Source organism: Daldinia vernicosa (assembly GCF_022497035.1).
Source record: "Daldinia vernicosa strain CBS 139.73 unplaced genomic scaffold F5Y00scaffold_29, whole genome shotgun sequence".
Classification (NCBI taxonomy): Eukaryota; Fungi; Ascomycota; class Sordariomycetes; order Xylariales; family Hypoxylaceae; genus Daldinia; species Daldinia vernicosa.
The window spans coordinates 281159-303596 of record NW_025953945.1 but is presented as its reverse complement, the minus strand read 5'-3'; the positions used below and the strand labels follow the sequence as shown (position 1 = coordinate 303596).

Genomic DNA, 22438 nt, shown 5'->3' with positions numbered 1-22438 from the left:
TCTGGACCACTATTCTCGACGCTCATACACATTTAAGGCCGACATTTGGTCTCTGGGCTGAATTATATTCAGGATGGCTATAGGAGAGCGAGCACGCCTATTCCGCAACGATTTAGAGTTGATTGATCAAACTCGGCTCACAGAAAGAGTCAAATTGTCAGATGACAAGGATTACATAGGTATATGACGTGATAAGGGGTTTAAGATCTAGCTTGAAGCTATCTACCAGCTAGTCATTCACTATGTTGTATATAAGGGGACTTTGGTTCCCTCTTAGATTTAGGAGAGGGCAGGCGTTAGTAGGATTCCGAAATATGTACCATATGAGCTATTCACCAGCTAGTCACCTGTCACTCCGTAGTGGTGATATACCAAGGGCAGCCTCTGACAATTTATTGGAAGGCCGTATTTTCATAAAAAGAAACACCATACGAGCTTCATTGGAGATATTAAGTATTTTCTTGTTTAGATAATTTCCCATAATTAAGCTGATATTATTGGAAGTCTTTTTTTATGTCTCAGGACTACCTAAAGCTTTCCTAATACGCGAGACGATCTCCTCCGGAAACGCTTTCTCTAGGATGCACCAATAACTATCAATTTTCATTCCCGTAGCTCTTGCTCTAGACATAAGTGTCTCAGTAACTATAGCGACGAGTTCGGCGTTTAAACGATCGAGGTCGCTTGCTCTTCGTAGAAGGACGTTAAAGAACGCATCTAGACCGGGAACCGGTGATGATTCTACTTCACCCAGAGGATTTGACACAGGAGCTCGCATGTTGGCGCCCGCATTGATAAAGCTGTTCAAGGCGTGAATAAATTTGGTTTGGTGGAATGAGCCTGGAGAAATGCTAAAAGAGGCAACAGTGAATCGTAGCCAGGCCACTGTGTATCCTGGAGATGTTCGGTGGTAAGTTTTGGCGTTTGGGTCTACTCCTTGCTTCAGCATCATAGCAATCGATCCGCTTTGAAGATGCCACGCAAGCTGGGTGCTATCTGAACCAGGGGTCGGGTTCGACGGCAGAGCATGCTCTAAGAGAATTACCCATGCTTTTGGCACTTTAGCCAACTCTCTAGAGTAGTGAATCGCGTTCGTACGACGTGCTTGCTGCGAAAGAAATGAGTCTCCGAGTTCATCCCAACGTGGCTTTAGAGCCGAGGACAACGCCAGGAAGCCAACACGTTCCATATCTGACCCTCGGAAGTCTATGAAGTAGTCTGGAATTTTTGATAAAATATGGCAAAAGTAGTCGTCTAGTCCAGCCTCGACGGCCGGTTCACGGAAAAATAAGTGAACTTGGTTGGATGAATGACCCCATACATTGAATTTGGCTTGGCCCTTTCGGTGCATTTCTGGGATACAATTCTCCAATTCTTCGATATGCTCGAATGCGACAACGCTGTCCCCAAGCTGCTTCGCATGCCCAAGAGCTTCTTTCAGTGTAAACATTAGCTTAGACGGGGTATAAGTAGCGAATTGTGTGCGATCGATAGGCTCGGGGAACTTGGTCCTTTTGATGTAAGCCACGAAGGCTTTCAAAAGGGAAAGCGTGGGATTGAATCCGAGTGGTGACTTTGACTCGAGATACGTAGATATGGTCTCAGTACGGAGATAATCCATTACTGTCCGGTGCAAGAATTCGACGTAACCGCTCTTCGGGTTGAATTCCAGAAGACCACGACACCTTCCATTAAGACGACGAGATATTTCTTTCATCCTATTTTCAACCCTTTGTGCACCTAGGGGATCTATTGGGAAATTCAGTGCATAATCTGGGTCCTCTTCTTCGTCATCGTGGAAGCTGTAGATGAGGCATGGGGCAGGTTGCCTCGCCACCAGAGCTATCCGCAAAGTTGTTGCTAGTTTCTGATGATAGAAAGGCTCTACCGAATCAAGAATCTGCTTGAAGAAGACTTCCAAGTCCGATGGGATATTGTTAAGTCGCCTTCGCATATCTAAGAATCTATCATACTCAGTAAGACCGTTCCGCAATTCCCTCGTAACTAGGAAGACCCATAAGAACACGCCGGCTGCTCGTTCCGTGATTTCTTCGATTAGCCAATTGGTATCTTCGGCATCTGCGTCGACTTCTTCCCACCTTGGGTGGTCTTGCAAGCGGCTTTCAACATATGATCTAATGTCGGGCCTTGTGAGGTCGTGCATGTAAAGCTTGCGAGCTTCGTCTCGGCCAAATGAATCTTCAAAGACATTCCAAGGTCGGCTAGACACACATAACTTCACGGATGGTGACTTGGAGAGCTCCCGCAACATTTGGCAAAAGTCAAGATGATCGCCCTCGTACTCATCTAGCCCATCTACGAAAAAACAAAACCTGACACCAAGATCGCTTCGGCTAATAATCCGTTGAAGAACTCGACCAAGCTCTGGTAGGGTCCATAGCTCGTGGTTTATTGCCTCAGCCGGCTTAGACCATCGTTCAATACAGGCAGTCTTGATAAGGTCCGGAAGCTGGCGGAATATATCATATAGCAATGTCTGGAGCAACCCCTGATAAGACTTCTGCATTGAATTCCCGGCGCTCCAGAAGTAGTGACAACCTACGATGACAGGGTCGGGATATGCCCATTGGGACAAAGTCTTAATAGTAGTGGGATGGTCAGATATATATTTCATAAGTGTCGATTTCCCGGAACCCGGCTTCCCAGAAACCCAAAAGATGCCATCCGGATTCTTAAGCCATCGGATTAAGTTACCGGAGGCGGATGCCACTCGAGAACCTCTCGCTTGTGTATCCTCAAACACCCAGCTTAAAGTCTTCTTGTGAGCTTCTTTTATAGAACTGTGTCGTGCAGCTCGACTATCGAAGCTCAGGCTTGATATAATCATATGCTCCTTGGCAGCATCTTTCTGCGACATAGTTAATTTAGATATCTGAGTTTGGAGCACCTCAACGTCATGCAGCGTGAAGAGGCTATTGTAATGTTCTGACTTTATACCCCTTGTACGTAGCTCGACGATCACCTTTGCAATGTCGGACAGTTTCGAAGACTGCTCCGAGTGCATACGATAATTCTCTGTACGTAGGCTATCCAGCTGGCGTTGATGGACTCCTTGCCAGTAACTAATTTTAAAGTTAGTTCTACAGTGACTCTCAAGAAGAGAGCATTAGAATTGGTTACTTGGGGGAGTTGATACCTTGTCATTGCGCAAATATGAAGAATTAGAGTTGTCTGGGTGTGATGTAGGCTTTGCTCCAGGTCGGCGATCTTATTGTCCTTCCAAACAGTCTTCAAGGCAAGTTTAAAGCTCTTCCATCGTGTATGCGTCCCATTTTTACCTTTGAGCTCCTTCACGGTCTCCAAGAGTCTATCACAGTTCAACTTACACGTACTAGCTAAGTCGCCGATTGCCATGACATGTTGTACAATCTCCTTTTCCTTTACCTCCTCAATTAAGAGGTCCCTTTGGAAAGACGTCTCAAGACTTGAGCTCAAGTTTCGAAGCTGTCCGTACACAGTATCGAGTGTCTCGACCTCACCAGTGTAGCCCTTTGACGAACTGTATATTTCTTTTGATTTTGATATCAAGTCTGAAGCGAACCCGATGAATTGTACGATGCTTGCCGAGAGCCCAAATGCCGTGAGTGGGTCCATACTCGAGATGCTGGGTATAAAGGGGTACCGACTCTTTATTTATGAGTTTATATCCACCTCGGCAAGCTATAGTCTCTTAATATTTGACAATAACCGGAAATGATGGCGAGTTGAAAGATATATGTATACCTAGTGACTAGTCATAGTATGTAAAATATACTTATGACATTAAAGTGCCTCATTGGTTGAAACCAGCCCCATTTCTCCAGCACTTCCCCAAGCGCTGCCCCAATGATACTGTAGACTGTAGACCTAGGGTAAGAATTAGGAGGTAGCCATTGGCAGCGGGGTCTAGTAGATAAGCCTTAACGTGATTAGTGACCAGCCCCTATTAACCCGCCTCCTCAGATATTCAGTGTTCAATCGACACAGAATAAGAGACCAACACCTCTATTGTATCATATATCCTCTTTGTCTTAAACTAACTGCCCTTATTTCCATTCGTGAGTAATAAGACAACCCTATGAGTTAATAAATGACTAGACACCTATGAAACCATCATTGTCCACAGGTGAGAAAAGATTAATTTCCAATTATTGATTTCTCACACTCCAGTTCAAAGCAAATCCTAAACATCAAGCCCTCCACACTCTGTCGTCCTTCCGCTTTCTAAAATTTAAGTTCTTGACAGTCTTCCTTACGATATTCGTCTATTCCGTTATATTGTCTAACTACTACTGACTTCTACATAAATTGATGAACGGCCTAAGGTATTCTGGTAGCAGATTAATCGATAGTGAGTTACTGTTAAGGGGCAGTCGTGCAACTGTTTTATTCGATCCTCTATCTCTACCCGTCACTTAGTGACGATTCCATTGAAAATAGACGTCGAAGGAAAACGATGGGACTTATCTAATCATTCGTAATGTAGACTATTGAAAATTTTTCTTGATTTCCTAGCTCTCAATACTGGTTTCCCATTCGACGCTCATGAAATTCAAGAATCTCTTTTTAAGGTAACGAACCTAGTTGACATCTTTGCTTCGTAATGATAAGTTACTTACGCCTGTTATACTATCCAAGGCTATCTGCGTAAAGGAGGTCTGCTCCATGAATGGAAATAAAGGGTCGAACTACAAGATACTCCCTAGACGTGACATACTCCTCAAAGCACATCGTATTGTGTAGAGATAAGAGTAGCTCTAACTGGTACTTGACTACATATGTTATGGATTAAGAAGTAGCAGCATATGTGACGTGAAACTTTAGTCACAGGACGAGTCACAAAGTAGATAACTTTTAGTCCAAAGCACCTCTTAACCTCAGGGGAAAGGTTTTGCAGGAAGATTCTTTTTCTTCTCGTCTCCGCTATTTTACGTGGTTAGGCAACCCTCGTAGCCCAGCCATCCCTCTAGCTGTTTCCTCGACTACCACATCCTACTATTAACCCCTAATTCACTGCTGTAGATCGAGGAAGGCAGGGTTACCTATCTCAATACCTCTCGCTTGATTGGCTCTCAGGGGGTATACCTGAGTACTTCTATCAAACTCCTAGGCATTATTTGGATGCGAGTCATTGGCTGAGAAGAGTCTTGCAGCCTTCCCTAGCAACTTCCTCCTGCCTAATATCTGCAAGTACAGTGTAAAAGAAACTTCAGTTTGTGTTGTTATCTGAGTGTTTTCGATGGAAATTCTGCTTCTTGAGGTAGATTGAAAGTAGGTTTCTGCATTGACTAGGAAACTGCAGACGCATGAAATTATTTTCCTTCCCTCTATTTATTCAACCTCAGTTTCCTAAACCGAACTTCCCATCTCACATCAACACAAACCAAAACAACAAAGTATTACACAAAAAATCATTACGATTTGTCCAAGGCCAAGTCATAACCTCGGGCAAGCCACTCCTTTATCTTTATCCAAGAACCCTCTCGATTTCTACGCACCCAACGTCTCACCATGTCGAAGCTATGGCCCCCGGTCGACGTTCCCAACACCCCTCAAACGCCGATTAGTTTTGAGAAGCTCATGTAAGCATATAGAAGCCCCTTTAGAAGCATGTGTAATATGTATCCTCCTATTGCTAACACGAATTTCTTAGGATGCTGCAGCTTGGAGAAAATGCAGATGGCGTGATCAAGTGTGGTACCTCCCGCTGGAATGTGCACTTGAGCGTTCTAACCAACCGATGTGAGTGGTTCGAACAAAAATTCTTCGTAAGTCTTCATATAATACGCTCTATCTATATACATACGAAGCCTTGGGTACTTCGGATAGATGTCAAAAGTTTTACGTACTGGATTCTAACATTTCCCTCAATTTACAGGAAGCTCGATCCCGCGGAAGCAATGAGGTGGTTCTCTCAACATCTCCATATGTGGCCTACAAGATCATCGTCTGGATTTATACGAAGAGTACAAGAACCCCTTACAGACTTTATAGTATAAATGTGGCACTGACATTAGTATTACTCTCAGCTCTGGACCTTCACGAATCATTCAGGGGCGATATCTATGCTATGGGTGATTGTCTCTTCCTATGGGATATGGCTTACCAACTAGCAATTCCCGAGTTGATGGTTGCTTGCGAGGAGAAACTCAAGGGATTCCTTAGGGGTATGGTCGTGCCCATACAACGCATGAAGTGCAAGGGGGAATCGCCAACGCTCGACGCGTTCCTTATTTGCTCTTGCGTACACTACGTGTACGAAAAAGACTATTCTATCCTGAAGAACATATTCCTTGATTTCGTCAAGGACAGCCAACTCTGGGTTTTGGATGTCCCCGACTTCCAGAAGGAGATGGCCACAACCCCGGAATTCAAGAAGGTGAGCAAGGAGTTTTTTTTTAAAATCGCGCCTCCTTATTTATTATCCGAGTTAATAATGATGGCAACTAACTCTGAACACCATAGGATGTCGCTAGTCTCGTTAAGAAATCCCCGGGATTAAGAACGTTCAAACCAGATGTCTGTGGCCAGTGCAACAAGGATCCTTTCGCGGATGCAGAATTTTCGCACTACGCATACACCAAGTCTAAAGACGGCAAATTCACTGCCATATGCTTCCGCTGCCATATCCAGAACAAATCCAGGATCCGAACCGCATCAGGTGCTGTTCCTGAGGGAATCGCAGCCTGGCTTCAAGGTGTCCAGAAAGAAGTTCAAAGTGCCCAGAAAAAAGCTTAAAGTGTCCGGAAAGAATAAACTGTCTACACGGATACCGTGGTCTTGATCTGGCTAGAGCTCTTGTTTTTCATGCAGAAGCATAGCAGGTGTACACTGCTTGCTCACATCATCATGAAATGGTTGATTCCCAGATCCATGATGATATGAAGCCAAACATCTTCGCCCCGTCTCCATATTGTTCAATGGTACGGATATTCGTAGCCCAGTTCATCTTTGCATTATGCGGTATGAGCTATGTATGTAATTAGAGATACGATAGTGCCTTCAATATGACACAGCTTTAACATTACTGAATAATTAACCGAACGGTAATCATTCTAGTGTCAGTCAGTAAAACATCTCTCGACTATTGGTCTATACCTTGCCAATATGCGGCTTACGGGCCTCATTACCAGATTACTTAGAGAGCTGACAGGTACCTAGGTAGACCATAGTGGCCTCAGTCTTATTGGCGTTGGAGTTACATCGAAGAGCACGCAAGATCTAATCTTCGAATCCCTCAAGCCACAGTTCTCACGTCGGCGAGTCAAATGATGACATATCCGAGTTGGTATATATAATGCATTCCCTCCTCTTGGTTTCTTCTCAGCTCCCAAGATAATGCATATCCAGCTAACTCAAGAATAATACCTAATGGAGTCAAAAAGCGTTAGTCGCCAGACGGTTAACCGTGCCAAGGCTATCGTTACCGCATTGTTGACGATATCCGGTATTGTCGAAGCGGTATCAATCCCGCCACCTACCGGCCCTTACCAGGTTGGCGTCCGCAAATATACCATCGAACACTATAATGACCACGATCCCGTGGCGCCGAATAACGTGAGCACGGCTTTCTTGGCGACCGTCTTCTACCCCACACTCCAGAAGCCCGAGGGCCCCCCGAAGCCGTATTTAAACCCTGAGACGGCAGCTTTCTTTGAAGTGAACTGGCACTACTCAAACGGGACTCTTTCATCAATTACTTCGACTGTGCAGGACGACGCACCTTTTCTAGAAGCAGAAAGTTTGGGTAATGGGTCGCTGCATTTACCAACCATCCTTTTCGGTCCGGGAGGCGGCGGTCCTCCGGTCGAAGGCAATACGATTCTACTCTCCGAGCTTGCGTCGTACGGTTATGCTATAATTGGCATAGATCACCCATTCGAGCAGCCCTTCATCCGATATCCGAATGGAACAGGCGTTACGGGGATTGATATTGATAATATTGATATAGATCTCTTGGACATCTACAACATGCGTCTCGAGGACAACACCGTGTTCTTAGACCGCCACCTCCCCGAGTTGGTGCGAAAGTTAAAACTGCCACTCAGTACGACCAGACTTGGTGCCTTTGGGTACTCGCTGGGCGGAGCGGCAGCTCTCGGCTCGGTCCAAAGCCATGATCGAATTATCTCTGGACTAAATCTAGACGGCACTGTTATCGGGAGCCTAGCATCAAACAGCAGCGCTGCTGATGTGCGAAAGCCAGCGTTCTTAGTGGGCAGCGAAGGCCACGGGGGAGTTGAATCGGGTGACGAGACTTGGATCACATTCCCACAATGGCAGACAGGTTGGCAGCGGAAGATCAATATCAACGGGACGACACACCACGATTTCTTCGACGATACTTTCTGGAAAACACTCGAGGTCGGTGCAGACCCTCACGCAGGCCCAATCGACGGCCTCGAGCAGGTCAGGGTCTTGAATTCTTACGTTAAGGCTTTCTTTGACTTTACCTTGCTGGGCAAGAGATCCCCCATCTTAGATGGCCCCTCGCCTGAATTCCCAGAGGTAATCTTCTATAATGTGACTGGGTCCCGGTAGATTGCGATCAAAGAACTGAGTCACATCTTAATTTATCTTAAGATCTAATCAAGATTTAATGATACTTCCCTAGCGATACTACCAGCCCATACGATTCGTGAAATAAAAAATAGCTGTGAATTTCAAGGGCGTCTTACGATGAAACCCATGGATGGGTACGGATTGGGGTGCTTGGGCTTCTGTGACGGGACATTGTCCTTCGTCTCAAGAGGGAGAAAAGAAAAAAAAAGTTAAAAAAGGAAAAAAAAGGAAAAACAAAACTATCGCTTAGTCCTAACAGTCATCAATCAATTGACTATGCGAGTATTCCAGAAAACAAGTAAAAAGATAAATGCTGCATCAGCCGCGAATCGAACGCGGGGCCCATCGATGGCAACGATGGATTTTACCACTAAACCACTGATGCTACGTTGTGTTCCTTTACGGATACTTGTTGATGAAAAATTTTAATGTAAAACTTTACTATATTCCATACTCTGCTAGTTTTTCTTTATAATTGGCTAGGGATTGTACCTTTCGCACTAATGCCGGGACTAATACTACTGTGTACAGTGAAATGAACTATGTAGCACCGGTGTGATTTTCGGGCATCCGGGGACCCACCCGGGACTTTTAGTTGAGTTAGGGCAATTGATAACGGCCATCTACGAACTTCACGGACTGCATTGATTTAAAGTCAACTAGAATGGCTTATAAATGTCTATGTCTAATTTCTATATAAATGGTGGATTCTTCACAATCCAAACAAGAAGCTTATACGAACTACTTCCCTGCGGCATATCTACTTCAAATCAACGACAGCTGAATATAAATCCGTGATTTCATCGTTGCCATTTAAATGGCACCAACTGCCAACTTAATCTCGAGGCAGTCCTTGCTCGGAAGCTTAGCCGGGTCAGGGTTAACGCCGTAGTAAAGCTCGAACACGTCCTTCACGGGGCATGCCCAGAAACCTTAGATGAAATTAGTTTCCATTTCACTGAGACGTCTGAGTTTTTAAGGGATATTTACCGTCGGAAGAGGATTTGAATGTGAGAAGTGAATCAGGTCCAACGCTGAAACCAGGAGTCTTCTCGCCGGGCTCAGAGGAGACCTGCCCGATGGTACCGGGCTGCAGTTCGGGGATGCGAACGCCGTAAGGGGGGGTAGTTCCAAGATCTGCATAACATTAGACCAATCGAAAAATAATAATCAGCGAACCAGTAAGATGGGACTTTTACTTACCGAAGTACAGGTTGGTTCCGTTCAAGTAGGAAGGGTCCGAGCTGTAAACCGAAGGCCGTTGGATCTGGATCACATTTTGGCCGGCTGCGACATGAGCGTTCTTAAGAGCCCATCCTGCAAGCTTGCCCGTGGTGCGAAGGCTGAACTCGTGTGTTTGACGGTCTTCTAAAACCGGGGTGGCGACGGCAGCGCCAGCGAAAGCGAGAACGGTGGTAAGGATGGCGTACATTTTGCTTTGGGTAAAGTTTATTAAATTAAGACTTAGTTATGTCGTGAATGCGAGTCGAAGTATATAAAACGGATGATGAAGATGGTACTGTTGGTGTTGTTGCGAGTAGGTAAATATCACCAATCCGTGGAAGACAACGGACCTTTATATGCAGCTCGTCAAACTATATAACTATCAGGCCTCTATTGAAACTGCCTCAAATAGAGATAAATCACTGCAGCACAGCCATATGATTGCCACGAATGCCAAATCATCGTCAATGCCAGCGGTCAACTTAGGTGCAATACGAGCGCACTCCCAGGTCCGTCTTCGTATTCCATGGGTACGGAATAAACATGTTCTCACTCTATATTCCCCTTATGGAACTATACGGTGGGTATGATGAGCCATCTCCATCTGCGGCTGATGCGTAGTCTTGAGGCTGGCGTCAGCCTTGCATCGTGATCTTCAAGTACCGAGGAACACACAGCATATTCAGGGGAACAGCAAGGGTAATAATGATCATCTAATCTTCTAATATCCATTAGGTTGGACACGTATAATAGCCTACAGTTCAAAGCCCTCACGCATTAAGTGGCTATGTATGGTCGATCGAATCAAAAATAACCATCCTTATATATCATACCACATTACGAAAAACTTCCAAGAGCTTTGCTTGATAGGTACGAGAAATGGGTGGATTTCTTACAAATTTGCTACCTATTATACCTACTCTGTTCCTTTGCAGATCTCGATCTCGTCCGCTGGTAAAAATAGGGAATATTGGTAAGGCGAAATCTTTATTTAGTAGACGATCGATATACATACGCAGAATAGTGATAATAATATGAGCTTTTCGCCCTTTATGTAGAATCTCCCTACGACAAGTCCACGATTCGATTTTCGACATAACGAATCTTCTACGAAGTAAAGTAAGCAGTTGCTACCTCGGAAACTACTATAATTAGGGCTAGGTATAAACGGATTAAACTCTGCTTGCGATTTCGACGAAGCTTTAAGTATAATGGGGATTAAGGCGATGAATTAGCTATGCCTAGACGATAACTTTTCGTAAGTCTCGGAATGTGCTGACCGGATTCGCCACAGATGGCGGGCAGTCGAGGCGCAGTGCAGCAGAAAGGGGTAAATACTACACAATTCAAGTATAGTAAATCCTTATTAAGCTAGAGGTAATGACGAGATCAGGTAAGGTATCACGTTATGACTATTATGGTGTTGACAGTATTGGTAGAGCTTCAGACATAGAAGCATTGTCAAGATTAGCGAAGGGGATGCTTTGAGGCTACTTCACTACTACGCAGGATTTTGAGCACTTGATACTTTGATAAGCTTGGTATTAGCTTATTGTGAGAGTTGCTAAAGCTAGGATGCCATTCAGTCGCCAGGGCATAGTCCCATCTCCGGATAGGAGGTCGGACGGCATCCCTAATATACGGAACCATAGCAGCACCTACATCAATTGATGAATTTCCCACCACAACTACCACACGTCTCAGCAGATATCTCATCCATGATAATTTCCCTGAGCTGAGGGGCCATACGAACAAGATCCTCTCGCTTGAGGCACTTGGAACCGCACACGCCGCAGGTTCGCGACATACCGGGTGCTAGGATTGGTAGCCCGGTAGTTGCGCAGGTAGCTGTAGTTTTATTAGTACTTTGTCTAGACGAGTATAAAGCCAAGGTTCCCGTAGATAATGATATGTACTTACCGAAGACGTGCTTGTTTCTACAGCACGACACCTTACCCATCGGCTCCAGGGGTAGGCTACAAAAGGGGCAGGTTTGCTGGCGGCTGATCATTGCGAAATGATCCTTTAGTGCAACCTGTTCTTCGCTATCCTGTGCCATAAAGCCGACAACTCCCGTCACCGAGGGACCTCCGCCATACATCCATTCCCACATCCTCGCTTCGGTGCTGAGTTTCTCCATAGCTCGAGCCGTATCTGCTCCTTGGCTTCGGTCTGTGCTACGGTCATATCGGCCGAAAAGGACACGGCACTTTACTCCCGCGTACGTATCTCTCCCATACCAGACAGTACTATACTGGCTAGTGAAAACGGCGGTGACTCCTCCGCCCGGACTAGCCGTGATTCCCCAGATACGGACCCGGTTGATATGGACTTGATCCTCGGTATCCAAACCAGCAAAGTTTTCTTCGGGGTCGTAGTCGGATCCCTCTGCCGAATCGACATCAATTTCTTCTTCGTCAGCTGAATCGTCCTCGGACCCGGTATTACCGTGCTCGACGATAGGCTTGTACGCCATAGCCCGCGGGAGCTGATGCTCAATAGTCTGGGTAATCTCAGTAGCCCACCGCGGCCCGATAGTTCCATCCTCGGGATTCGGAGGCAGTGGAAGGTTGGTCTGGTACCAGGAAGAATTCTCGTGAGTAGCTGAGAGCCGGACAAGTGAGTACGAAGGCATCGCAGTAGTCTGAGAAAGAGGCGGGGGGTGGATGATAAGTCCTATAATATATAAGCCAGAGGGTTAAAATGGCGCTGATAAACTTATACTAACCAGTAATCGGGTTTTGTGACAGGTCCTTGCTTTCTGAATCTGGATATGTGGTCTTGCACTCGTCTGTGGTGTGCTTGGTGACCCGACTGGATTGATTGCTGTCGAATGGTATTTGGAAAGCTTTCGCTTGTGAAGGTGTAGCGATGATACCACGGCAGATCTTGGATTCCCCAATAGTCCATATCTGATGTCAAATAAATATGAAGCACCTTGGAGAATCAATAGCTTGTCAATAAACTTACTAGGTCTTCCCATACCACAAATGCGTCTGTAGATAGATAATGGCAAACCCCGTTGCAGTCGACTTTACCGACATCCACATCTAGCGACTTCATATTCTCACGGGGCAAGCGGACAGTGACCTGCCTGAACCCAACGTAGTTTTTAGCTACATATGATAGTATACTCGTTTTTGAATTGCCATTTTTCAGCCACGGTCCCCAGCTAAGTGAAAATGATGAGCCAGAGGGTGAATAGTCTGGGTCGGTAGGCTGTAAATAAACGTTAGTCCGAGGTGGATTTATAGGGGATAGATTGGACACGTACGTCAGATTTTGGGTGAGGCCCTTCGGCTACGAACCTTGCGACTTCTTCGACTCTCCATAGACCACAATCTCCCGGGGGAGCACTGGAATCATGCTTGGCCTGGACTGAGATGATGACAACTTCGTCGTCATCATTCGCGTATGCTAACAATGCCCCATGGCTATCAATATCTCTTGCCCAGGCGAAGGAAGTAATATACTCCTTGGTGTACTCTACTTCATGCCCTTTGGCAAGTGGTAGAAGTAGGCCTGCCCCTACTCCCCAAGCGGCAACCCATGGTCTCAAAGTTCTAGCATTACGGCCACGGAGTTTGAAAGCATTCATATTGTCTGATGCACCTTCGCAATAGATAGTGATGGCGCCGGTGCCGGTAAGTACGGCAAGGACGGAACGATTCATCCGGCCTAGACCACATGGCGACCATTCCAACGCGACGAGGTGATTCATGGAACTGCCTTGACTCGCTACAGTACCTGAACCACCGCCGCCAGGGGTATACTCAAAGTCGGGAAATTTCTGTTTTACAAGGTTAAATAAGGGTCGATTTAACTCCGGGCTTCTATGTTCGACGGTGGGAAACCTAAGAGTCGTCTCATTGTACTGTCGAACTGCTCCGCTGCTCGCGCCGTTTGTGTCTTTGGGAACAGAGTATTCCGGAACGAAAAGGAAGACACAATCATCGCACCCGATGGCCAATTCGGCATCAGGGGACCATACGATATTATGCGTACTTGCGGGGGAGGCAATAAGACTGAACGACTCTAAGGGAAGAATATTTTGAGCCTGGCTTTCGGAGGCCATCTCGGAGAGATTTAGACCTTTGGCTATATTCTCAGGTCATTTTTATTTCGGTTAGCTTAATTATTGGCCGATTTGTGAAAAAGAAATATGAGAATATTTCCAAATTGCCGATTGTTGTGAGAAGTTGATATGAAAAGAACTTGAGACATGGAATAAGAAGAAAGAAGAAAATTATTGTGTACCTGTTAGTTAATTTTGATGGAAACGAAGTTTAATACGCACGAGGCTACTATTTCCTTTTTCCTTTTATACATTAGGTACTCTGCACACAATTTCCTACCCATTAACCTACCAGACTTATTCATATACAGAATAGATTATAGAATATAGGTAATTACACCATTTTAATATTCTTTTCATTATGGAGATCGCGTCGCGTGTTTGTGAGTCGCGTAACATTAAAAGTCATCATACGCCTATTTTAGCATTATCCGCTTGTCTAAATACCTAGATTACAAGGTTATTTTCCTTTATTATTAATAACAAGATGCAAATATCAAACTACAGCTAATTCTTCGGAGTCTCTAGATATGACCCTAGAACCCACAGAGCAGCGCAACTGGCCAACGCTGTTGCGCCGACAATCTTCTTGCCGTACCAGTTATCGTCCGTCAGGGGCTTGGCTGTTTGTACTTTTTTCTGCTGTCGAGACTTGGGTTTGCTTGATCCTGTAGCATTGCTTTTGCTCGCTTTCTTAGCTTCAGTTTCTTCCTCCTCGTCCGCGAGGACTCTTAGCTTTGCAATGGTTTTGCTAAGGGCCAGCATCTCGTCATCGACTGTGGTATTTCTAGCTCCGTCCACTTCGACGTTCTGAATGTTTCCAAAGAAATCGGTTAATAACCGACTCCGCGCAGCTTCCGGGCCACCTTGGAACAGGTCGTACCGAACGCCTGCGTTGGAGTGAATCTTCTCGTAGTTGTAACTATCAAAGAGATCGCCAATAGTCTTTTTACTGCTCAAGTCCTTGACTTCGGATTCTAGAAACTCGAGGTTATAATATGTATATCGGTCGATAACAGCGACCCCGACGTCGTTATCGGCGTGGTGGGAATACGAGGACTGATCGAGTTCGGAAGACCCGGTAGCGATAATATTAGGAGAGTATAACTTGCTGTACATGGTATTCGCTTGGCACGTATCGATCATAAATAGAATCTCGTGGTACCTATCCAATACTGCGTTAGTCTGGATGTCTCGTTGGAATAAGACTCGGAGCCTTATACCGTCTCTTTTCCCACATCTGCTCAAACGCATCTGCCAAGTCGAAAGCGCCGATCTCTTCGGCATCTTGGAACTTTAAGAACTCATTTCCTCCGTGTCCTGTCATATACACAAAGATGTTGCTCCGGTCGTCAGTCAGCAGTCGCTTACTCCTGGGCATCTCATCTCCAACACGGTCTGTTAATAAGCGGATGAAATTCTCGACGGTAACCTCGTATCCTCGGTAATCGACTTCGATATTGTCTCCATATAGATCGACGGCGCGGTCTGCGTTACTATACACGGTCCCGGGGAAGGCATTGCGTGGGTTGCAAGCCATATCGTCGGGAAGCATAAGGATGATCTGCGAGTCGGGGATGCCTAGACGCTTTACGGTTCGATACATGGATAAGACGTTGGCGAGATGGCGATAGTTGAACCAAAACCTCGAGGTGCCAACCAGGACAGCCCAGTTGCTTGTATGCTCGGCCGACACAATCGGGGGAGCAAACAGCGACGCTGCTAAAAGCGCGGGGAGATTGAACACGTTGGACAACTTCATGATGGGCACCTGATGGTTGCGCGAAGGTTGCGCGAAGTTTCCGTTCGATATCTCGTCGTCGACGGATAATGATAGAATAGCGATGTTCTTTTGGAATTACAGTATTGATGTCTTTGAAGGATGGAACATTGAAATTGAAAGCCGATTTGTCATGGCAAGCAAAAGGGTCAATTACATTACATAAAACCAGGGGTCTTTCTCTACCGTGATATCTAAATCTACGGTCGGCCAGCGTTATCTCCGATAGTGTAGTGTATGTATGTATGTATGTATGTATGTATTGTACCTACCTCTTCGCAAATGTGTACATTCTGTATTCAAGCATCGTAGCGTCATCGGGCCGGGATACCTAGCAGCTGCAGGGACTACAGTAAGTGCCACCCAATGGCCCTAAGCAGATTCCACCACATGCCTCTTGAATGCGACTGCCCACTACATATCTAGCTTTACCTGATACATGCAGCTCCAATCCGTGCAATGTACACAATACCTTAGGGACGTATGATTTTACGTCATGCGCCATCTCCGCCCTTGCATCAACAGCGGTACTATATACTTTAGGTTAGGTAGGGTCTGTGCATATATTGGAGTATTACACTGGGCGTTATGTATTGGAGATGCGCTCGCGCCGCAAATACTTCCCTTAAATTGAATCTTAAAATGTTCTATCGTTATTTTTCCCTCACGACGATCCTCACCAAACTTACCTGCACTCCGCATTATTCACATATCCTCCACCCGGTTCATCTATGAATTATACAACTTGAACCACTACGCTGCAGTGAAAATGTTTCATTGCAAACTCCACGATTCGTCTACGATACCGTGACCGAGACCCGCCGTCACCATAGGACACACACCTATGACATATACCTGCGCATAATCCAATATAAATTTACACATATATGATCGATAGCTTCGTCTAGAATATTATCGAGGCTAAATATAGACCTCTTTTAAAAAGAAGCAGGTCAAGAACTTATATCTATATCCAGTTCACATTCACATTCCGAAATAGAGAAAAATAAAAACACTCTCTCTACCTCACGAACCAAGCCCAGCCGAGCCTAACCGATAGCTGCGATGGGCCGCCCTCCAGCTTACATATTCATAATTAGGTTCGTTCTTTAAGAAATATTGTCGCCGAATATTGTCCACCTACAAGCCCTCTAACTCTCAACTCAAAGCTAACCTATGGAAATCTAACTTCTAGGCATGGGAATCGTCTCGACGCCGCCGAAAAGCAATGGCACCTATCCTCCCCAACCCCTTATGACCCGCCCCTAACATACGGAGGATGGTTACAATCTAAGACTGTAGGAGCAAGGATCGCGTCTATTTTACAAGAAAGGGAAGTAGAAGACGAGGCTATCGCTGCCAACCATAAACCCAACAATACCACTGCCAAACCCAAGAAGCGCCGCTATAAGATTGTAATACATAGCTCGCCTTTTCTTCGATGTGTCCAAACATCCGTTGCTATAGCCGCTGGCCTTGCCTCTAATCCCTCTTTACCTACTCCTAAGGAAAGGTCTCCCTCTCCACGAAGTTCGCATGTGTCTCCCTTGAGTTCGCCTCCCGTACGGTCCCATACGGCCACCCCACCGCCGGCGAGCTTAGCAGAGAGATTCGTTTTACGACTTGATGCTTTCCTCGGAGAATGGCTATCCCCTGATTACTTTGAGCACATTACACCACCACCTAGGTCAGGTCTTATGCTAGCAACAGCAAAAGCCGAGTTGTTGCGCCCTGAGAATTACAATGAATACTTTCACTTCCATCCTCGTCATACCCCAAGCTCTTCATCGCAATTATGGAATGCTTCTAGTCGTGGGAGCCACTTATCTTCTTCTATCACCCCCGAATCCGATACCACTTCTGGTCTCGATAACCTATCCTCTTTGAAAGGCGGTTTGCCGACGAGATACAGAAGTGACTCGACTGGACATGTCAACCCGAGGATATTGCACAAGGTATCCTCGTCTGACCCTACGTTGAACCCAGGATATATTAGCCCGATTCCTTCTTATGCTCTTTCAACTTCCGAACCCATACCAAGTGGTTATGTAGCACATGCTCGCGAAGCTTGTGTCGACCTGGACTACCACTGGGATTCCAGTAGAGACGATATTGGCTGGGGAGACGGAGGTGTCCTGCCTGAGGAGTGGGCGGAAATGCATCAGAGATTTAGGAAGGGTCTAAAACGATTAGTCGAATGGTACAGCACAACGAGAAATCCCGCAGAAATACTGGCCGAAACCTCGAGCGCGGTATCCCGTAAGTTTCCACAAAAGGAGAGCGATAACGACGGTCTATCTGCTGAGGACAGTGAAGATGTCGAAGTAGAAAATGTTGTCATCCTTGTTTCGCATGGCGCCGGTTGCAATGCGCTCATAGGTGCCATAACGCAGCAGCCAGTCCTTATCGACGTCGGAATGTCATCTATCACAGTGGCGCAACGGAAGCCAAATTTTGACGATGATACTGGTACTCGTATTTATGGAGAGCCTGCTTCTTCGCTCGAAGAGCCTCTATTAGCCAAGCAGGCTTCGTTATCCGATATGTTCGAATTGAGATTGTTCGCCAACACGGAACATCTTTCAGCAATCACTCCACCCGGCATCGGTCGCTCTCTTTCAGCCGCAGGCCAGAACGGGCGTGGTCGAAATACTAACGGATTCCCTCCTGTACTAAAAGAAGTTGGCACCTCATTATATGAAAGCCAGGCACCTCTAAGTCGTAGTAACTCGATAAATGCCTCGCTTGGAAGCATGCGAAGGGGTTCGCCAGTACCAGCACCATCAGTTCGACAGCATTTACCTAACACAGTGAGCGCTGGAGGCATGACCGTTGGTAGTAACATCTCCAGCGTCCCTTCTACCCGACAAGATCGCATAGGTTCAGTGGGGTTATGGGAACCATCAAACCAGGGCGATGCTTTATCAGAGAAACAAGCGGAGACGCCACCCGTACCGAGTATTGACCGCCAGGCCGAAGCGACAAAGAAAAATGAGGATGTTCCCACGGGAATACAAGAGGGTAACTCCCAACCCGATAACGTCGGAGCTCCAATCTCGATAAAGAAGACCGTCTCAAAAACGGAATCAGAATCCTCGCATGGTGAAGGACATGACCAATTTGATGAAGATCTTACACCGCGCCTCTGGGCCGGAGCTGGCAACGGCGGCCTGTGGGGTGCTCCTCGACCTCCGGGAGAGGCCGAAACAATTCGGGATTTCACCTCAACGAAACGAAGGTGGACCGTCAATGAGCGGTAAAAATCCCATGATAACTGCAGCCGGAATAACCAAATCACAAGGTATCTGGCCCACTCCACTCGCCAGATTAACGTGCTTTGCTGTATGCCGCCTTGGTTATCGAGGGAAGGTTTGCAGTAATGCGGTTGTCGACATTAGCATTAGCATATTCCCTATTTTCCGGGTTATGAGGCAGAAGAGACGCGGAATAGATAATCTCTAATCCCAATCCACCCTTATCTCTAGCGAACCTCTCTATTTCCCTTGCTCCCATTTTGCTGTTTTTTCGGAGAAGATACCTCTTGACAAGTCGATTTTGGCATGACCCAGGGAATAATAAGGGGATTTGAAAGGGCCAAGTTTGAATGGTAGTAGTAGTGGTGGTCCTATAGGCTAGATTGGATGTTTACCTACTAGCCATTAGTTGTTGATGAATAAATGAATGAATGCCAACCTGGAATATTATTGAATGAGGAATAATTTGGAAATGAGTGATAAAGAGGTTATAAGACTTGTCAAGGTCCTCAAACTTGAAGAAAATAGTCCCGATAATTCAGAGGACCGGGAAAGCAAACGGTAATAATCGTATGTCTTAAGTGATACGAGTACGTAGTGCCTAGCCTAGGATCCCGGGAGGTTTTCGACCTGCATGCGCCTCTCCGTCTCATCACACAGCATAGACACCTACTAATCCACAGATCAACCACGTCGAAAGCGTACAAAAAGTAAGCACATATCTGCTCTAGACGAGATACCATTCATAGAGCGGGGTTGGCGTTTAACACGCCATGCGGGTAGCCGGCAACAAAACAAGTGAGGCTGTAACTTGCATACATAAGGTGTAAGCTCACCACACTCGAGACCCCTTTGCAATATTTATATATATGTAGAACTACCTAAGGTATAGCATCGCCTTAAATTCGAAAAATCTTATTTCTAGCCATAGGGGCGACATGTCTAGGTTAACATGACCTAGACAATACCAAATCCATTGACGATCCACCACCCCCCCCAATACAAAAACGCCTTAGATATGCAGTTCGGTTCCATACTCCTAATGCTCGTACGTGGATAACTTCCCTTCTCTAGGACAAGATCCCATCTAAACCGTCTCGGCTATGCTCCTGCTGTTGCCAAGAGCTACGGCGAAAGACTTTCTTCTCGTCCCTATGGTTCAATGGCTCCTCCTAGCTCACCTTCGTGAATTAGACTATACCATGAGACATCCATCCCATCCCATCCCCTTCAACTACCCTTCCACGACGAAGGTAGAGAGTCCTTGCATCATAAAAAAGACCTGTCATTCCTCTCAACCAAAGGCCTTTCGCATAGCTTGATGCGCCAACTCGACGCCCAAAAACGTCGCCGCATTAGCCGGCACCGCCCTCGCGAGCGCCGGCCCAAAACCCGGGAAGAACGCCTTCACACCGCCTTTGCCGTACAGCTCCCTAATAACACCGCCGATACTCACGTTGCCTTCGGCAGTCTGCAGCCGGCTCTTGACAGTATCAACGGGGAACACAGGGATCCACATGGCCACGCCCGCCGCGCCTCCCGCCGCCGTGATAGCCATCAAACTCAACTCGCCGCTGGGTTTTCCAGTCGCCGGATCGCGCGGCGTCAGACGACGCTTGATATACTCGTATGCGGCGAAGTACGCAGCAGACCCAGGGCCGTCGCGAGCAAGCGTGGCCGCGCTGCCGCGGAAGACGGAGCGCACGCCGCCTTCGCGGTACAGCTGTCGCACGACGTCCAAACCGCCTTTATACTTGGGCTCTTCGCCGGGTTTCAAGCGCTGGCCCTGGACTTGCAGGATGACCTTGACGCGCTCGAAAGGCGCCGTGATGGCGGTCATTGGAATGGCGGAGAAGAAGCCCGCGGCGCTGATCTGGCCGATGGATAGGGAGCCGGTGGGGGATGGGGGAGAGAAGGATGTTACGATTTGCTTGCCGAGGTCGTAACCCCAGAAGGATACGGCGACTGGGAGTTGGTAGGGTTAGTTTTGCGCATTTCTCATTTACTCATTTACTCACTCACTCACTCACTCCTAATCGCAAATGAGGGAGGAAGAAAAGAAAGGAAAGGAAAGGAAAGGAAAGGAAAGGGGGGGGGGAGGAACATACACATAGGCGTAACACCGACCAACGGCGCACTCACACCGGCATACAACCCCCTTCTCAACCCATCCCTAGCAACACTCTTCCTTACGACATCAATGGCCGAGGAATACACGCCCTTATCCGCAGTCTGCAAGCGCACCTTAACCAAATCGAACGGATGGCCAACGACGACGGCGCATACACCGCCGAAACCGCCGGCAGCAAAGGACCGCAGCTGCGACGAGAAGCTGGACGCGGCGGCTTGCGCGTCGGCTTTCAGCTCCGTCTTGAGCTCTTGTTTAGTCTCGGGGATGTGCGGCAGGTGGTCGGCGACTTGGGCCGGGAGCGACGAGTGCAGCTTCTCGTTGATGCCGGTGTGCTTCCCGTCGTTCGACGACATGGTGGCAGCAGCGCTTGATTCACTTTCGCTTTATCCCGTCTACCAGCTTATCTTGGGGACTATATTCGGTTTACCTCTCGAATAAGTCCGGGGGGGTGTTTTATTAAATTGTCCTGTTTGCGCAAATTCACGCACTCGGCAGAATTACCTACACGATACAAGCCCAGATCTAAAATGTCGACGACGTCTTTGCGCCCAAGTTACACGCTCGACGCAGCGGCGGAAGTCCGATATAGAGAATAGAGATGGATATACAACAAATAATAAAAAAGGCAAGCAGTTATTAGTCGCACGAGGGAATTAGCTTTATCGAAAAGAAGCAAGCAGAGTCGGTAATAGAAAGCCGAGCCAACGTCAGAATGGAACCAATTACTCGTGCCTCGGCAGAGAACAAAAAGGGATCCAAAGTACTGGGTACCGGTACTTACCTTGCGTACCCGCTTTTGAGCCCTGGAGTTCCCTGCGTATAGCGTACATTGTACCTAAAGTGTTAGACCGAGATCAGATCAGATCAGATAACGTCTTGCCGTACATACCTACATGATATATCAACAATGCATTGAGCTACTTAACATATCATATAAGTACATTCAACAGCCGTAGCTATTCAATATTCTACAATAGGTTACTTGAAGAAACATACCAATAAGCCGAATAATAAATATATCGAGCCTCGGCCAAGTCGGCTTAATGGATGAGAGTGCCCTTTACGTAACTACTATCAGGTACCGGATGGGGTCGAACGAACCTTAATACCCCGCCAAAAGTCCGCAAGAGCGCAATCCTTAGGTACAGGTACATGTATTGTACACAGCTCGACGTATGTATTTTTACCATGCATACTTCTCTCAATACAATAGACAAATACCCGTCACTTATAACACGCATTTACCGGCCACAGCATACAATCTTTACATACCTACGGTCTGTATTACCAAACCCAGAACATGGACCATTAATAGCTCGGCCCGCCAAATTAAGGTGCCGGCAGAAGCCGTCGTTCCTGACCCGGCCATGCTCCGTGCAGTATGTACGTACCTAAGACGATACGTCATAATC

At 46.7% G+C, this 22438-nt stretch overlaps 8 protein-coding genes and 1 non-coding gene across 9 annotated transcripts; 3 read left to right on the top strand and 6 right to left on the bottom strand.

Annotated features, from left to right (window-relative positions):
• Window positions 1–489: 489 nt before the first annotated feature.
• On the bottom strand, window positions 490–3671 carry F5Y00DRAFT_270500 (uncharacterized protein). Its single transcript, XM_048012626.1, has 3 exons — window positions 3354–3671; window positions 3028–3083; window positions 490–2869 (listed from the first exon to the last, which is right to left on the bottom strand). The coding sequence occupies exons 1-3, from the start codon at window positions 3613–3615 to the stop codon at window positions 512–514; spliced, it is 2676 nt and encodes an 891-aa protein (XP_047864007.1). The 5' UTR covers window positions 3616–3671; the 3' UTR covers window positions 490–511.
• Window positions 3672–5511: 1840 nt separating this feature from the next.
• F5Y00DRAFT_262976 (uncharacterized protein) lies at window positions 5512–6738 on the top strand (the record flags this gene model as incomplete). The annotated part of the gene is made up of 5 exons (XM_048011465.1): window positions 5512–5582; window positions 5654–5768; window positions 5879–5966; window positions 6030–6379; window positions 6466–6738. The coding sequence occupies 5 exons, from the start codon at window positions 5512–5514 to the stop codon at window positions 6736–6738; spliced, it is 897 nt and encodes a 298-aa protein (XP_047864006.1).
• A 567-nt stretch (window positions 6739–7305) lies between these two features.
• F5Y00DRAFT_270496 (uncharacterized protein) lies at window positions 7306–8861 on the top strand. The gene has a single exon (XM_048012625.1). It carries the CDS (start codon window positions 7372–7374, stop codon window positions 8539–8541), a length of 1170 nt encoding a protein of 389 aa, XP_047864005.1. The 5' UTR covers window positions 7306–7371; the 3' UTR covers window positions 8542–8861.
• A 15-nt stretch (window positions 8862–8876) lies between these two features.
• Window positions 8877–8947, bottom strand: F5Y00DRAFT_t105. The gene has a single exon. It is a non-coding gene; the product is annotated as a tRNA-Gly (tRNA).
• A 280-nt stretch (window positions 8948–9227) lies between these two features.
• On the bottom strand, window positions 9228–10127 carry F5Y00DRAFT_239716 (uncharacterized protein). Its single transcript, XM_048008128.1, has 3 exons — window positions 9766–10127; window positions 9553–9699; window positions 9228–9494 (listed from the first exon to the last, which is right to left on the bottom strand). Exons 1-3 carry the CDS (start codon window positions 9992–9994, stop codon window positions 9376–9378), a joined length of 495 nt encoding a protein of 164 aa, XP_047864004.1. The 5' UTR covers window positions 9995–10127; the 3' UTR covers window positions 9228–9375.
• A 1126-nt stretch (window positions 10128–11253) lies between these two features.
• On the bottom strand, window positions 11254–14044 carry F5Y00DRAFT_97691 (uncharacterized protein). Its single transcript, XM_048014402.1, has 5 exons — window positions 13061–14044; window positions 12757–13005; window positions 12515–12698; window positions 11707–12462; window positions 11254–11634 (listed from the first exon to the last, which is right to left on the bottom strand). Exons 1-5 carry the CDS (start codon window positions 13859–13861, stop codon window positions 11450–11452), a joined length of 2175 nt encoding a protein of 724 aa, XP_047864003.1. The 5' UTR covers window positions 13862–14044; the 3' UTR covers window positions 11254–11449.
• A 231-nt stretch (window positions 14045–14275) lies between these two features.
• On the bottom strand, window positions 14276–15900 carry F5Y00DRAFT_239714 (peptidase C13 family-domain-containing protein). The gene is made up of 2 exons (XM_048008127.1): window positions 15085–15900; window positions 14276–15026 (listed from the first exon to the last, which is right to left on the bottom strand). The coding sequence occupies exons 1-2, from the start codon at window positions 15621–15623 to the stop codon at window positions 14369–14371; spliced, it is 1197 nt and encodes a 398-aa protein (XP_047864002.1). The 5' UTR covers window positions 15624–15900; the 3' UTR covers window positions 14276–14368.
• Window positions 15901–16241: 341 nt separating this feature from the next.
• Window positions 16242–19400, top strand: F5Y00DRAFT_239713 (uncharacterized protein). The gene is made up of 2 exons (XM_048008126.1): window positions 16242–16741; window positions 16837–19400. The coding sequence occupies exons 1-2, from the start codon at window positions 16707–16709 to the stop codon at window positions 18899–18901; spliced, it is 2100 nt and encodes a 699-aa protein (XP_047864001.1). The 5' UTR covers window positions 16242–16706; the 3' UTR covers window positions 18902–19400.
• A 238-nt stretch (window positions 19401–19638) lies between these two features.
• F5Y00DRAFT_97675 (mitochondrial carrier domain-containing protein) lies at window positions 19639–21952 on the bottom strand. The gene is made up of 3 exons (XM_048014401.1): window positions 21916–21952; window positions 21004–21861; window positions 19639–20860 (listed from the first exon to the last, which is right to left on the bottom strand). The coding sequence occupies exons 2-3, from the start codon at window positions 21377–21379 to the stop codon at window positions 20190–20192; spliced, it is 1047 nt and encodes a 348-aa protein (XP_047864000.1). The 5' UTR covers window positions 21380–21861; window positions 21916–21952; the 3' UTR covers window positions 19639–20189.
• Between the last annotated feature and the right edge of the window lie 486 nt (window positions 21953–22438).